The sequence below is a fragment of the Panicum virgatum genome, chromosome 3K (assembly GCF_016808335.1).
Source record: "Panicum virgatum strain AP13 chromosome 3K, P.virgatum_v5, whole genome shotgun sequence".
NCBI classification, from domain to species: Eukaryota; Viridiplantae; Streptophyta; class Magnoliopsida; order Poales; family Poaceae; genus Panicum; species Panicum virgatum.
In genome coordinates this window covers 1,202,082-1,217,245 of record NC_053138.1, presented here as the reverse complement: position 1 = coordinate 1,217,245, position 15,164 = coordinate 1,202,082, and the positions used below count along the sequence as shown (strand labels likewise).

Here is a 15,164-nt window from a genome sequence, read left to right as displayed (position 1 = left end):
ATGCGTTCTAAGGTGACGTGATGTTGGATTAAAATGATCATGAGCTGATGTGCAACAAGGCCTACAAATTTACCACCCTATCCTGGCTACGTCGACTAACCGCTGATTCATCAGTTTAGCAACTACTATTTTACATTCTTTGTAGTTGTTTCCAGCAAATTCCAGGGGCCCGTATCTCGAGGTTTAACCAAGTCCAACGGTGGAGAGTGGATTCACTGTTTTGTTTGGTGAAAGCCAGTCCGCCAGAGATTAATGAGCGGTGACACGACTTGCCTGCTGTCCCGTGTTCGTATACGTGTTCGTATATATCTTGAGAGAAGCGACCTGAACGAGGAGCAACTCCACCACTGTACCAGCACAGCACCCAGCGCCTTTTTCTTCCGACCTTGTGAGCTCCGAAGACTCCGTGCACTGTTTGCTCCGGCGACACCCCCAAGGTTACAGCTCTCATCTCATCTTCCCTAGCCAATCTGCTACTCTGAAAGTTTTAGTCTCAACGCCCAACTCTTGATTTTGCTAGTGTTCTTTTGGTGCGTGCAAGTGGTTGCCTAGAATAACCTAAGATTTAGATTTGACTGAAAGAAATGGCCCTCTTTTTTCTGGTTGCCTGGGCGATCTCCTCAATGTTGCAGAAATATATCATATCCCCCCCCCCCATCGTCTCTTTATTTATACCTGCATTTTATTTTATTAATATGTAAAGGTGGAAGATCGCTGAAGCATTTGTGCTTTGTGTGAATCCATCCACTTGAATCTGTAAGCATACTAGATACATATATCTAGTGTGACTTCTTTATGCTCAGCAAAACATGCAATGATCAATGGATATTCATTTTCTTCTAGATTTGATTATTGTTGGACTTAAGAAGATATTATGCTCCTGTTATTTTCTTTTAGAAATTGTCATTTGTCGTTGTTTTGCTCGTCATTTGTGTTATCTCTTATATTTTATTTTGTGTCTGTCATTTCTGTTTCTTGTTTCTTGTACATCCATCTCACTTGTTTAGTACACAATTTTGCATACATTTTACACACGGTAATCACAATTTGTTGGTTATTTTTATCACTGCTACCATTACAAATACAGACTGTTCGGTGACCTTTATTGACCATTGTTCAGTGCAACTATCAGGAGTTCACCATGAAGAACTCGCAAGATGAATCAGAAAATGATGATCAAGAGCAACCATTGGACATGAAGCCTTTGCGGTCATTAGCACCAATGTTCCCAACTCCTCTGGGATATGATGTGACAACCCAGTCAACTGATCCAATGCTAGTTTTTGTCACGCCGTTCAGGCCGCGCGCCTCACCAGAACAATCTGCAGCAGCATTTGATCAGCCGTTACCAAAGTCACCAATTCCTATGAAGGCTACTCCAATCTCAGCAGCATTTCCCATTCCGCGACATGAATATGAATCATCGGATGAAGACTACAAGCCCTTTTCTGACCATAAAAAACCAGCATCAACATCACGGAAGACAACCAAGAGGATTCAGCAGGCTGGGTACTCTGATGCAGCTAACATCAAGCGCAGGTCAACAAAGAGAAGCCTCAACATAGAACTCACCTCCTGTCCATCCTCGTCAAGTGACCCAAATGAATCGGTTGAAGAAATCATGATGATGTTTGATTCACTTCGGCGCCGTATACTGCAACTCGATGAAAAAGAGAACGCAGGCAGGAGGGCTGACTTGAAAGCTGGTACTCTCATGATGCAGAATGGCCTGAGGATCAATAACCTGAAGACCATAGGACCTGTACCTGGTGTTGAAATTGGAGACATTTTCTTCTTCAGGATTGAAATGTGCATTGTAGGCTTACATGCACCTGCAATGGCTGGCATTGATTACATTTCCGCTAAGCATGTTGGAAACAATGATACTCTGGCTGTCAGCATCATCTCATCTGGTGGTTATGAGAATGATGACAATGACATGAACATTTTGGTGTACACAGGCCAGGGAGGCAATAGTCGGCACAAGGAGAAGCATGATCAGAAGCTTGAAAGAGGTAACCTCGCTCTCATGAACAGCATGAAAAAGAAAAACCTGATCAGGGTTGTGCGCAGTGAACAAGACCCTTTCTTAAACTCGGGCAAAATTTACATCTATGATGGACTTTATCGGGTCGAAGATTCCTGGATGGACAAAGCAAAGAATGGTTTTAGTGTGTTCAAGTACAATCTGAGAAGGGAGCCAGGACAGCCTGATGGAATTTCAGTTTGGAAGATGACTGAGAAGTGGAAAGCAAATCCTGCAACAAGAGACAAGGCTATACTACTGGATTTATCATCAAAAGTGGAGAACACACCTGTTTGCCTTGTCAATGATGTTGATGATGAGAAAGGGCCAAGCTACTTCAACTATGTAACTGGAGTGGAGTATTTGAGGCCACTTAGCAAGACAAAAGCATTACAGAGCTGCAAGTGTCCTAGTGTGTGCTTGCCTGGTGATCCTAATTGTTCATGTTCACAGCTGAACGGTGGTGATCTTCCTTACACCTCCTCTGGATTGCTTGTGAAGCATATTCCAATGCTTTATGAGTGCTCTTCCAGATGCCAGTGTTCTCAGGATTGTCGAAACAGGGTCACACAGAAGGGTGTTTATCTGAACTTTGAGGTCTTTTGGACTGGGGATTGTGGATGGGGTGTCCGGTCTTGGGATCCCATTCGTGCTGGCACATTCATCTGTGAGTATGCTGGTAAAATCATTGATGAAACAAATATGAACATGGATGGAGAGGAAGATGAATATGCCTTTTGCACATCATGGCCCATTGATAAGACTTTAAGATGGAACCAAGGAGCAGAATTACTTGAAGACGCAAGTGCTAATGTCAGAACTGAGAGACTAAAGAAATTACCTATTGTCATAAGTGCAAAAAGTTCAGGTAATGTGGCTCGCTTTCTGAACCATAGCTGTTCTCCAAATCTCCTTTGGCAGCCTGTACAGTATGATCATGCCGACAACAGTTACCCACATATCATGTTTTTTGCAATGAAACATATTCCTCCCATGACTGAATTGACCTATGATTATGGAACAAGAGGAGCTCCTCCTGGCATCAAGGGAAAGTTTCCAAATGCTCCCAAACTCAAGCCATGCCTTTGTGGCTCTACCAATTGCCGAGGTTCTTTCTGATAAAACTGAAAGACGTGCTGGGAATGCATGAACTTATATACTAAAGCAGGTAAAGAAATTTTATCATTTCTGATCACTGCGCTACAAATTATTCTTACAACTTACTATGTATTAGTATTGATCCATTCTGCTGAACTCTTTACTATTCTGTATATTTTTTATGATGATTATTTTCTTTTTATCGAATTTATCAATCATCAATATAATCCTTCTAAATTTGAATATATCTTGCTCCGGTGCTCAGTGGTTGCTGGTTAGTAGATCACAGTCTTGTTTACATATTGAGTAGCTGTTATTCATGATGGCACTTTTAAGATTGTTTAATAATTCAGTTCTGTTCTTGGCCAACATTTGGACAATGCATGTCCATCTCAACCCCAACATCTTTTCTTTCTACCCCCAAGAAAAAGCACAAGAAAGGACAACTTTTTATCAGGACTGCAGGTCATTCCACACATAAAGATAAGGCAGTTGAGCATTGTATGTTTTGCTAAAATCTGGGAAAAAGTCGCTGACAACTAGAGTAACAATGCATTTCATTGCTCATGCATTTGTCAATGTGTGTAATGTGGTAAAATTGTACGGTAAATTTTGGTAAGCTCAATTTGGCCATGGTTACTTAATGCTTCTATCTTGTCTTTTCAGGTTGCAGTGTTCCTTTGGGCTTGTGTAAGCAGGGACTTGTCTTGTAAAGGATTTTGGTTTCTACTGCTACTGGCAACGGGGCAGACAGGTAGTAGGTTGAAATGCGCGTTAGTAGTCAGTGAGGCGCTTAGCTTTTGTGGCAATGGGTATTTTGTGTAAGCATGTCTGGCTGGAATGCTCTAGTTTAGGAAAAATGTGTTACCCTAGGGCCCAGACTCTAGAATGGCAGTATGTGGTGTCATGTACGTCTGCGCTACGGACTGTTTTAAGTTCTGTAATATAAGAGCATCTCCAAGAGTTTGGCAAATCGAGTTGTTATCTTTGATTTTTGGCAAAAACTTTAAAAATACTTCTCCAATAGTTTGGCAAAAGACAGCAATTTTTGGTAACTTGGGAAAAACCAGCCTCCAACGCGTAAATATACGCGCGCCGCGCGGTTGGCATCGTGGTTTTAGTCAGGTGGGAGGGTGAAAAAAAATAAATAACAGAGAAGGGTTCTTGATTTAAGTTTTCAAGAGGTGGAAGGGCATAAATATAATTTTGTTTCTCTCTCAGGATTCCTGATGTAAGTTAGATCTGGATTTGGCAAGTGAATTATGTCAAACTGTTGGAGATAAGCTCTTTTTTTCCTTGGCATATCCTTTTAGAAGTTGGCAAAACACAAAATATGCCAAGTAAAATATGGCAAACTCTTGGAGATGCTCTAACGAAATGGTCACTAGATGGTTCACAAGCATGATAATGTTGTGATAAAATGTGAGCAAAGTTGTATAGTTGCCAGAGTAATGTTCTTACGCCTATATCTTCCAGCATGGATAGACAGGGGAGAAGAAAAAAAAACAGTGGGAAATCAAGGAACAAAAGACATCATGTCTGAGCCCAGGTTCGAACTGGGGACCTTTAGTGTGTGAGACTAACGTGATGACCAACTACACCACCCAGACGTTTCAATTAGCTCACTGATCGTCCATTATTACATCACATATTCTCATAATGAGATAGCATAGCGACAATGATCAATGATGAGCAGCGGCAATGGAACGAAGGAATGGAAAGCAAACATGCAATTTGCCACCCAATCAATGCCATATCCCACAATTGGATTCGCTTTGTCTAATCTTGGATTCCTCTCATCAATTATTCGTTGCCGTGTTGATGAACTGGAGTATAAAATACACATGCGCACTATGCTCCACAAAAACATCTCAACTACTCATCCATCCAAGAACAAAAGTGGACATGGCCTCTTCCCCTTATTCTTTCAGCAGTACTGTCAGCATCTTCCTCTTGCTCCTCTTGGCGCTCCTAACAGTCTCGGCCACTCGCGCTGAGGTTGCTGCAGCAGCAGCGCCCGTCGACCGGCCGTTGTTTCCTATATGCAAGACCGGAGCTAGCCCGGAATTTTAGCTGGAGCAGAGCATGTTCGCCGAGGGCGCCGGCGTGCCGAGCCCTGCCCGGCGCCTAGCCCGCCCGAGGCGCAGCCGCAGCGGCGCCGGCTCGTGGCCCGCGCTCCTGGAGCCCCCGGAGGGTGTAGAGTGGAACTGGATCAACCGTGGTTTCCATTGATCACCGGCATAGCCTATATATACATCCAACTCAATGAAGGGATCAAAACTACCCTAGATTACAGGACGCGCTGGCGTTCCAGGAAGAACGGAGCAGTGGGCGTGTGCGTCCGAGTCTTGGGTGATCCGCAGAGCGCGCCGAGGCGAGGACGTGGCGACCGCGTCGGGAACGTGATCCACAAAGCGCGCCGTGGCGAGGACGTCGTGACCGCGTCGGGAACGTGCGCCGAGTCCGCATGCGGCACGGGATAGTCGCGTAGACAGTTGGGCTTCAACAGAGGGCCCTGGCTGCTGCTGTGCCACCCCCGCCGCACCTCTGGCCCCCGGAAGAGGAAGAAGCGGCTCCTCCGCGGACTGTGGCGACAGGCTCGGCCCCTCCTGGCGCCGCCGCAGATGGAGGCAGGGGATTCAGGGGAGGCGGGAGGCCGCGAGGAGGGGCGTCGGACGGAGGCGTGGAGCAGAGGGATGAGGAAGGGGAGGGGGCATCGGGTTGGCCAGGAGCACTTCATTCAGCGTGTCAATGGGCTGGGCCAATAACTAAACTAAATGGGCCACACGACTGCCACCAGCCCAAAATGACTGTCTTCTTCCTCCAGCCGGCGAGCAGACAGATCGACGGGTAGGCGGCAAGTGCTCGGCTGCTCCATCGCCAGTCGCCTGGAACGCCATGGCGCCATGGGAGGGGCAGGGGAGGGGGTCTGCTCCGCCGATAGCTGGGGCAGCTGCCCCACCTTGCGTGATGCAGAAGCTCGCCATCATCGCCGTCGATCTCCTAACCGCCAACGCCACCAGCACATCAACACAGATTGGTAATCAGCTCAAGAAAGAAGACAACATAGGAGGTCCCATGAGGTGGTGCCTGCAGGCGTGCCAGGCGCTGTACGGTAGCATGCTGCAAATGCAGCCTAGGTGCTCGGATCTAGTCAAGGACTTCCGGTACGGCGAGGCGAAATCTTGCCTGGGCCAAGCGGCGAGGGAGGCGGAGCAGTGCGAGGCCGAGTTCGTCAGGAGGCGTGTGGCGTCGCCACTGACGGTAGAGGACGGCTGCGCGTTCAAGCTGGCCAAGCTTGCATCAGCCTTGCTCCAACATGCTGGTGACTGAAAAACTATATTGATACTGTACCTCTTCTTTTCCGTCAGATGCATGTGCTGTAACAGATGCATTTCTGAGATTCACTGTAACCTTTATTTCTGTGAAAGAAAGCAAGCAACGTTGAAGTCAATCTGTTTGAAAAAAGAACATGATTGGGTATGATGAAAACAGTTGATCATGTTTTTGTACACAGTAACCGGTCAGTTCATCATCTTCGTAAATAACATCTTTATCTAATTGTTCCGCATTTTTATTTTCTTACAGGTTTGAGCTTTTACTTGCTGCCACGCACTTACAGGTTTGACCTGGATCAACTAATTGTCCTAGTCCTCATAGTACTTTGACCCAGCATTTGGTCTGGTAATAACGAACATGACCTGCTGTTTGTAACGGGATCCTCCCCTTGCTAATCCGCTGGACGTGGTCTCATTTGGGTTTGGGCTACTAGGGGCTCTATCTATCTTGTGAAAAATAGATAAATCATATATCTTTAAAGTCCATTTGGACCAGTTAGCTGAGGATAAAGATAAATTTAATGTCCAATATTATTATAAATGTGTTCAATATTTTTTTAAAACATGTTCAACATTTAGTGTTCAAATATTGAAATTAGAAAGATGAAATATTGAAACTATAAACGCCAAATGTTGAAAAAGCTATATTCAAAATGTTGAATTAGTCTGATTGGTTTGGGTGGCTGGGTCTTCTTCCCGGTGGCCTGGGTTTTCATCTCCGGTGGCCTAAGCGGCGACGCGGCGGCCGGCGGTGGCGCATGGCGGGGCCGGCAGCGGCGCGCAATGCCCATCGAGACCGGGGCGGCGCACGGCAGGGCCGGGGCGGCGTCTCAGGCCAGCGGCGGGGATGGAGGAGGCAAAGAGGGTAGGTTTTGATGGAGATGATTCAACGGATGTAGATGTTTACACGAATCTCAAACACTAAAAGGCGGGGAAGAAAAAAAATCTTGCGAAAATGTATAGGATCCACAGGGCTACACGAGTAGCGCAGCCCAGCCCAGTAAGCCCATATATATTACAAAGAACAAATGGGCTGCGCTGCCGGTTACTAGGCTGCTAGTTTTCCATCATGTGGAATGGCCCGTATGGATAAAGTGTAAGCATCGAGGCATGCTTAGGGCGAATTTAGACGAGGCGTCATTATCAGGAGCGAGCAATTGATGATTTAAATCGATTGACCAAGTTCCTGTAAACTGTGAGAATTTCATGGAAATATACTGGTATATTTCAAGTCACTTATTTTGGATGCCATCGCGGGGTAGGTTGCGGGGTGCAGGCAGCCTGCAGGCGCGCCTGCCTGCAACTTGATGTTTAACCCACAACTGCAGGGTGGGTTGGGGCGGGTTTTAAAATATTTGGGCGTGGGTGGGGCGGGTGACAAAATATTTGATCTGACAATGGGTAGGGGCGGGAGTGGGGTAGGTGAACACCCATTAGCAGGCGTATCCAGTACTGATTTCCTCCTATCCTCCTCCTTGTTACTAACTTAGTAGATTATTAGGTTTCACTATATTTAATTTATTTAGCTTTTTGTATTCCTCCGATATGATCCGATCTATATGCCTGTCGTTCAGAGGAGAGACAGATTATATATATTGTTGGGCGTGGGGCCTTGTGTTGGTCCGGTGTCATTGGGTAGCTAGCCGCGCGCAGCTGGTAACATCTTTTACTAGATGAGCTGCGCTCGTGGTGCTCGCCACTAGTTTGGATTTGGGTAATTGGTCCGTGGGACATCCTTAAATGGTGATTTTGTGCCGCGCACACTCCATACTTCGAATTTGTGCACAGCACACTGTGATTCTATATTTTTGTCTCCAACACACCGCAGCACATAAAAAGACTTTTTTGCCCTTGCAAAAATCGGGACAACCGTCAGCTCTCTCCCTCTCCTCCTTCCTCCATTCCCTCCCCGTACCTCTCTCCCTGTCCTCCCTCTGCCTGCCTCCGCCGCGCACGCACCGGCAGCGGCGCTCGCTCCCTCCGCCGCGCACGCACCGGCGGCAGCGCTCGCTCCCTGTCGGTGTCCCGACCCGGGGGCCTGGATCCCAACTAGTAAATGCTGCGTGTTTCCTCGTCCCAGATGATGATGCAAGAGGCAATCACAGTAACGCACGGTTTTATCCTGGTTCCGGCCGCGGGGCCGTACGTCCAGCAAAGGGGGTGTGCGAGGGCACTGTATTATCTTGCACCCGGGGTGATTGTAGTAGGGGATACAAGCGAGGCGAGAGAGGGAGGGGAGCTCCCAAGTCTCTGCTAGGAGTGGAGTCGGTTGAGATGAGTGATCAATAGTGCTGAGAGTTCTCTTGGGAGATAGAAACCAGAGAGACCAGCAGGCTAGAGTCCAGTTAGAGCCTCGCGTCCAGATGAGCCCCCGAGAGCCTTAAAGGGGGTCCGCCTCCTCCTTTTATAGTCACAAGGAGGGGGCGGCGTACACGAGTGTAGGGCGCGGAAGTCGTCGTTTTCCCCCAAACCGCGGGTACAGTGGTCGAACACTGTAGGAAGTACACTGTGGGAAGGCGGCGCGCGCTGCTGTTGTCCTGGATTTCGTCCTTGGTCCTGCGGGGACGGCGCCGGTCGTTCTGCAGTGCCTTGGCGGTAGTTATGGCGCGAGTCGGCCTCGGACCCCCTGTCGGAGTGCGGGTGTGCACACTAGAAGGTCCGGGGGACACGTGACGTCGCCGGACCCCTTCCTTAGTGGGGGGCGGGTCCGGAAGGTCGGCGGGAGTTGTACCGAGCCTGTCTTGTCCCGCGTCGCAGGTCCCAAGGCGCTGCTACAGCGTCCGGGATGGCGGAGTGATGACCAGGGTCAGCGGATGGGACCCCGGTCACATCTACTGTGGGAGTGGCGTTCTGACACCACCCGTCCTTTGAGCCGTGGCGGAGTGGCTGGCCTTTAATGCCTTCATACGGCGGGCGGTTGGGCGGCGGGGCCGTTTGTCCCTTGTGCCGAGAGACGGCCTCGAGCGAGGCGGAGATGAGTTACCCGCTCGAGGGTAGATCCGCTACCCTCGAGCGAGGCGGAAGTGTGTTGCGCGGTCGAGGGTCCTGGGGGGGCCCTCGAGCGAGGCGGAGATTGTCCAGTGGGCCCGGGAGGGACCCTCGAGCGAGGCGGAGATCGTTTTGCGGGTTCGAGGGAGATGTGAATGGGCCGCGTGCTGGGCTTTATTGAGTCTTTTCCTTTCTTCCGGATTGAAAGGAGGCCGTGGGCCTAGTTGACTTAACAGGTGTTTGTGTTTTTAAAAGCGGTCTTAGTACCCCGATTAGGGTGTCACTAATTGTGGCACCCGACACTCCCTCCCCCGACGCCGCTCCTTCCTCCCTCCCTGGTCCCCCTCCCTTCCTCCCCGGTCCTCCCTCTCTTTGGCTCTCTGCGGGGCCGGCGCCTCCCCTGCTCCGTTCGCCGGGCGCCGCCGGGAGCTCGCCCTCTCCACCGCGGAGGACGGCGAGCGCGGACGGCCCGGCTCGAGCTCGACGGCGGGCGCCGCGGCGGCCATGGCCCTCCTCCCCGGCGCGGTCGCTCCCGAACCCCGGCGTCCCTCCTCCGACCTTCCTCCCCGGCGGCCCTCCCCGTGCCGGCCTTCCTCGTCCTTGCGGGCCGGAACAGCGGCGGCGCATGTGCGGGAGGGGGGAGGAGCAGGGGCGCCATCCCTCCGTCGCGGCGCGGCAGGTGGCCTCCGGCGTTGCGCCCTCGGGCAGCAGTGGCGGCGGCGCGTCGAGGCGGTGGGACGGAGCAGCGACGCCCGTCCTGCTCCGGCAAGCAGGGGCGTCGGCCGTGGTGCTCCCTCCGCGCGGCGGCTCGCCCGCCCTCTGCCTCTCCTCCCCTCGCCGGGCCGCGGCGCGTGGCGAGCAAGGCCGGCGTGGGCGCGGCGTCGCGGCGTGCAGGGCTGGGCGGCGGCGGTGCGGCGGAGCGCGCGGCTTCGGGGCGAGCCGGGGAGAGTTGACGGGTGGGCCCGGTTTTTCAAGGGCAAAGAAGTCTTTTTATGTGTTGCGGTGTGTTGGAGACAAAAATATAGAATCACAGTGTGCTGTGCACAAATTCGAAGTATGGAGTGTGCGTGGCACAAAATCATCATTTGAGGATGTCCCAGAGACCAATTACCCTTTGGATTTTGGTAAAGGAATGTCGTTGGGTCCTCCGGCGGCGGCACCTGTGGATGGATCATCCTAACTACGCTGCATTGTGTAGGCCTTACATATATACGTCGTCCACTTCAATTGTTGGGACCGTGTAATTTACTCGCCGCCTCCAGCTAGCTACTCCCTCCATTCTAAATTACAAGTTATTTCAAAAATTTTAGAGAGTCAAATTTTTTAATTTGACAAAATTTATATAACAAGATAATAACATTTATGATACCAATTAAGTATTATTAGATTCTTTGTTAACTATATTTTCATAGTGCACCTATTTGATGTCATAAATCTTTATATTTCTCAATCACACCACCGGCTACTTCTGCAAGTGCGATAAAGGCTACCGAGGCAACCCTTACCTCCCCAACGGATGTCAAGGTAATCAAATGTGCATGCAGTTCAAGGATGATTTTTTTTTGTGGGGAGAAGGATGGAAATTAATTTGTTTTTCATGCATGCTTGTTTTAGATATCAACGAGTGCAAGCTTCGCCATAAATATAAATGCTTTGGTAACTGCATAAATCTACCTGGCAAATTTTTGTGCGAGTGCCCAGAGGGAACTGCCGGCGACCCATCCAAGCAAAATGGCTGCCTGCCGCCACATGATCTTGATACAGGTAACAATTCACGCTACAGCTTTCAGACTTAACCCACACAACCAACCATATGCAGGGTTAATACAAACCTTTTTTTGTAGGTTTGTCAAAAACACACATAAGAGAGAAAAAAAATTGCTCCGAATCCCTTCCAAAATCTATACTCTATATGGACCTTTTATAATTCAAAATTCAATAATTCGGTGTGCTTCTCTCAGGGCTAATCATTGGCCTAGGAGCTGGAAGTGGTGGGATCCTTATGGTTCTAGTTATAGGCAGCACATTTATAATTCGTATAATCCAGAGACAAAGGAAAGAAAGGGATGAGACTGCTGTTATTCATACGGAACTGAGGGCAACTGCTGCAACAACTAATGTGCCACATGGCAGACATAGCAGAAAGAATGATCCTTCCTCTAGAAGAGCTAGAGAAAGCCACCAACAACTTTGACAGAGCTCGTGAGCTTGGCGGTGGAGGGCATGGCACAGTGTACAAGGGAATTTTGTCGAGTCTACATGTGGTGGCAATTAAGAAGTCAAAGATAGTGATACAAAAAGAAATCGATGAATTCATCAACGAGGTTGCTATTCTTTCTCAAATAAACCATAGAAATATTGTGAAGCTTCTTGGATGTTGCCTTGAGACAGAAGTTCCTTTACTCGTTTATGAGTTTATTTCCAATGGCACTCTTCATAATCATCTTCACATGGAAGCTTCGGTATCACTATCATGGAAATATAGACTGAGGATTGCAGTTGAAATTGCCAAGGCTCTGTCATATCTTCATTCACTCGCTTCAACGCCAATAATTCATAGAGATGTGAAGTCTCCTAATATACTTCTTGATGATAATTTGACGGTAAAGTTATCAGACTTTGGAGCTTCAAGGTATCTTCCAATTGATCAGACCGGGATGGATACTACAGTCCAAGGAACATTCGGATACTTGGACCCTATGTACTATAGCAGGGGGTATCTTATCGAGAAAAGTGACGTCTATAGTTTTGGTGTGATCCTGATAGAGTTGCTTACCAGAAAGAAGCCTGTTTCATACAGATCCCCTCAGGGACATAGTCTTGTATACCATTTCGTGACTCTACTGTCCGAAGGCAACTTAGCTTGCATATTGGATCCACAAGTGTCGAAGGAGGGAGGTGGAGAAATTGTCGACATTGCTTTGTTAGCAAAGATGTGCGTGAAGGCCATAAGCAAGGACCGGCCGACGATGAGACAGGTGGAAATCATGCTCGAAAGCATTCATGCGGCAAAGGAATATGCCTCGAGCGACGATATGATGGATGAATCGGAGGAAAATTACAGTCCAAGGAATGACGACCTATCCGGTTGAAGGTAAAGTGTGGATGCTATAAGCCACTAGCGTATCTAGGATTTGAAGAAGGGTAATACCGTAATAATTTTTTATATATAATTTGGTATATAATTAATATATCCCTTGAGGCAGTTGCAGCCATCCGATCCAGTTAAGCTGTCATTGAGCTCACACCGATAGATATTTGTTGCTTAAGTAGTTGCCTGCAGTTGCACTGATACATGAACTATATATTAATTTCTAATTTCAGAAAGAAAAAAGAAAAGAAAAGGCGCGACTTGACAATCAAGGAGATGATGATGACATGAGCATGGCGAGATGATGGCGTGTACATGTGGGCGGCGGTACCCATCGAAGAGTGATGAGGCGGCAGGCAGGTTGGCCGCGAGGAAGCCAAGCACGTGGACGGTGGAGTGGACTGTAGAGGTGGGTGGACCCTGGATTTTTGTCTGACGATCGAGCAGGCAGTCCCAAGGACGGGGCAGCCGTCAACGGAGGCCCGCCGGCATACTGCAGTACTACTGCACATCGATGGCGTTGCGTTGAAACCACAAGCAAACACGCACCGTTCAATTCATGGGGATTCTGGCTGTCGGTACGAACTCCGACCGAGACTCCGGCCCTAACAGCAGCTATTATCGAGCCACGTCAGCTGCCGAAATGCATGTGCACATCAGCCGGATTCGACGTGGGAGAGAGAAAGGAAGAGAGAATGAAACAGGCGATTCGTTCGGCGCTGGCTGGAGCGGGCGATTTGCACTGTGCGGCAACGTGCGCCTGCCAACAACCTCTCCGCTGGCTCCACATCGCTCCTGGACTCTGCACAACATTGAATGATACATGGGGCCACCACCACGGCACCGCTGCTTGAGCTGATGTGGAACGCGACTCGTCGACGAGCGGGGTAACAGTAAGCCTTGCTCTAACGTGCACTCTGGACTGCCTCGCCGAGCTCGCTCCGATCCTCTGCGACGACGGGCCGCTCCTTTTGACTGCCGTTCTGCGACTGCAGCTCTTTTCCTTGGTCTTCTCTGTCAGTACAGTAGGCTGCTGGTGGTAGAAGCGTCAGGTTTTACCATCACCGCACCGCTACCTATCAGTGTCATGGTTGATTAGTCCGGCCGGCTTTGTTTTGAATTTGGACTTTCTTCTCCATTGATCGATCGCTTGCCTTTTCTGTTTGGGAGGATCGTCAACGTCAACCCATTGTTTTTTTTTTCATTTCGTTTGATACTGATGGCTGGCAGTCAGGCAAGCCAAGGATCAATCCCATATTTAATTAGTTCTCAAGGATCGGACGAGCTGACTCCTGCTCTGTCGCTGTCCAATTCCATCAGTTTGGCTGGCTTCATCTCAACGTATCGTGCGGTCTAAGCATCCTTTCAGTTTAACATGCTACTAGTACTGTATTAATTATAATAACAACAAATCACGCTTTAGGCTTTGCTTTATTTTGGTACCCTGCTGATCGAGCCACCTCACACAATCCTCCTAATAACGACAGAAAATGAGACATGACGACGATCTCTTGCTCTCTCTTGCTGGTCATTGGTTCCAAGGAAAATTAAAGCAGCAGCAAGCTAATAGTGAGGATGGCAGCAGGCAACCAAACGGGAGCTAGAAGAGATGAGCATCCCAGGAATCCAAGGTCGGGAAGCCACCACAGCTGCTGTAGTTGCGAGCCCCTCCAGGCGGTCCACCGGCCTCCGCCCGATCCACCGCTGGCGCCGCCGTGGAAAACCCGGCCGAGGCCGCGCACGGCGCGGCCACTCCGGATCCGGCCGCGCCGAGCAGAAACGCCGACGTGTCGAGCGTGGGCAGCGTCGTCAGCGCGCCGCCCGGGCCGGCGGCACCAGCGCGGTAGGGCGCCGGGCGGCAGAGAGCGGCTTCCGGAGGATGCGCAGGCAGCAGGTCGTCGGCGCCGGTGACCTGGTGCACCATGCGGCAGAAGCTGGTGGGGTTGGCGGTGATGTAGGTGGTGGGCAGCTTCCGCGACGGGCGCGGGCGGCGTTTCGTGGCGCTGCGACGGGTTGCGGTAGCCGCGGTGCGGAGGTGGTGGTGGTGGCTCGGCGGCGCCGCGGTGGAGGGCGTCGACTGGGATGGAGCGGAGGAGGCCGTGAAGTCGCGGAGGAGCTGGTGATGGTGGTTACCATCGGCAAGGACGGGGAGCCATGGCGGCGCCGGCGAGGTGGAGGAGGAGGGTGGCAGGGCAGAGTCCATGTGCAAGGCGGCTGCGGTCATGAGCATCCTGGTGGTCGGGTCTGCTCTGGTGGTGGTGGCTGCAGGATTTGGCGAGCGGAGGGAGATGAGCAGAGTAGGCGAGGGAGGCGAGCGGGATGGCATGGCAACCGGGGCGCGCTGCGCCGTGGTTTATATGAGGGGCAGGTGGTGGGTTGAAAAAGTCAAGGCACGACACGGCTGCAAACGCCAGGCACGTCAGCACAGCGCGATGCTGGTCCCACGCTGACAGTGAGGCAGGATATCTCGGGCTTCAGCTTGGAGTGCTGGATGATGCTACTAGTAGTAAACTTGAAACGAAATACTAGCTGGCAATTTTAAAAACAGAGAATGTATACAAACATATAAAAGAAATACTGTATTTGCTTGTTTTTATTTTGACCACCGGTAGTAGGTAGGTAG

At 50.0% G+C, this 15,164-nt stretch overlaps 3 protein-coding genes and 1 non-coding gene across 4 annotated transcripts; 2 read left to right on the top strand and 2 right to left on the bottom strand.

The window, feature by feature from the left end:
* Positions 1–134: 134 nt before the first annotated feature.
* LOC120696613 (histone-lysine N-methyltransferase, H3 lysine-9 specific SUVH3-like) lies at positions 135–4,160 on the top strand. The gene is made up of 3 exons (XM_039979571.1): positions 135–437; positions 1,133–3,194; positions 3,791–4,160. The coding sequence occupies exon 2, from the start codon at positions 1,142–1,144 to the stop codon at positions 3,143–3,145; it is 2,004 nt and encodes a 667-aa protein (XP_039835505.1). The 5' UTR covers positions 135–437; positions 1,133–1,141; the 3' UTR covers positions 3,146–3,194; positions 3,791–4,160.
* Positions 4,161–4,660: 500 nt separating this feature from the next.
* TRNAV-CAC lies at positions 4,661–4,734 on the bottom strand. The gene has a single exon. It is a non-coding gene; the product is annotated as a tRNA-Val (tRNA).
* A 1,106-nt stretch (positions 4,735–5,840) lies between these two features.
* LOC120700510 lies at positions 5,841–6,525 on the top strand. The gene has a single exon (XM_039984772.1). The coding sequence runs from the start codon at positions 6,023–6,025 to the stop codon at positions 6,455–6,457; it is 435 nt and encodes a 144-aa protein (XP_039840706.1). The 5' UTR covers positions 5,841–6,022; the 3' UTR covers positions 6,458–6,525.
* Positions 6,526–14,141: 7,616 nt separating this feature from the next.
* Positions 14,142–14,867, bottom strand: LOC120700319 (calmodulin-binding protein 25-like). The gene has a single exon (XM_039984547.1). It carries the CDS (start codon positions 14,865–14,867, stop codon positions 14,142–14,144), a length of 726 nt encoding a protein of 241 aa, XP_039840481.1.
* Positions 14,868–15,164: the final 297 nt, after the last annotated feature.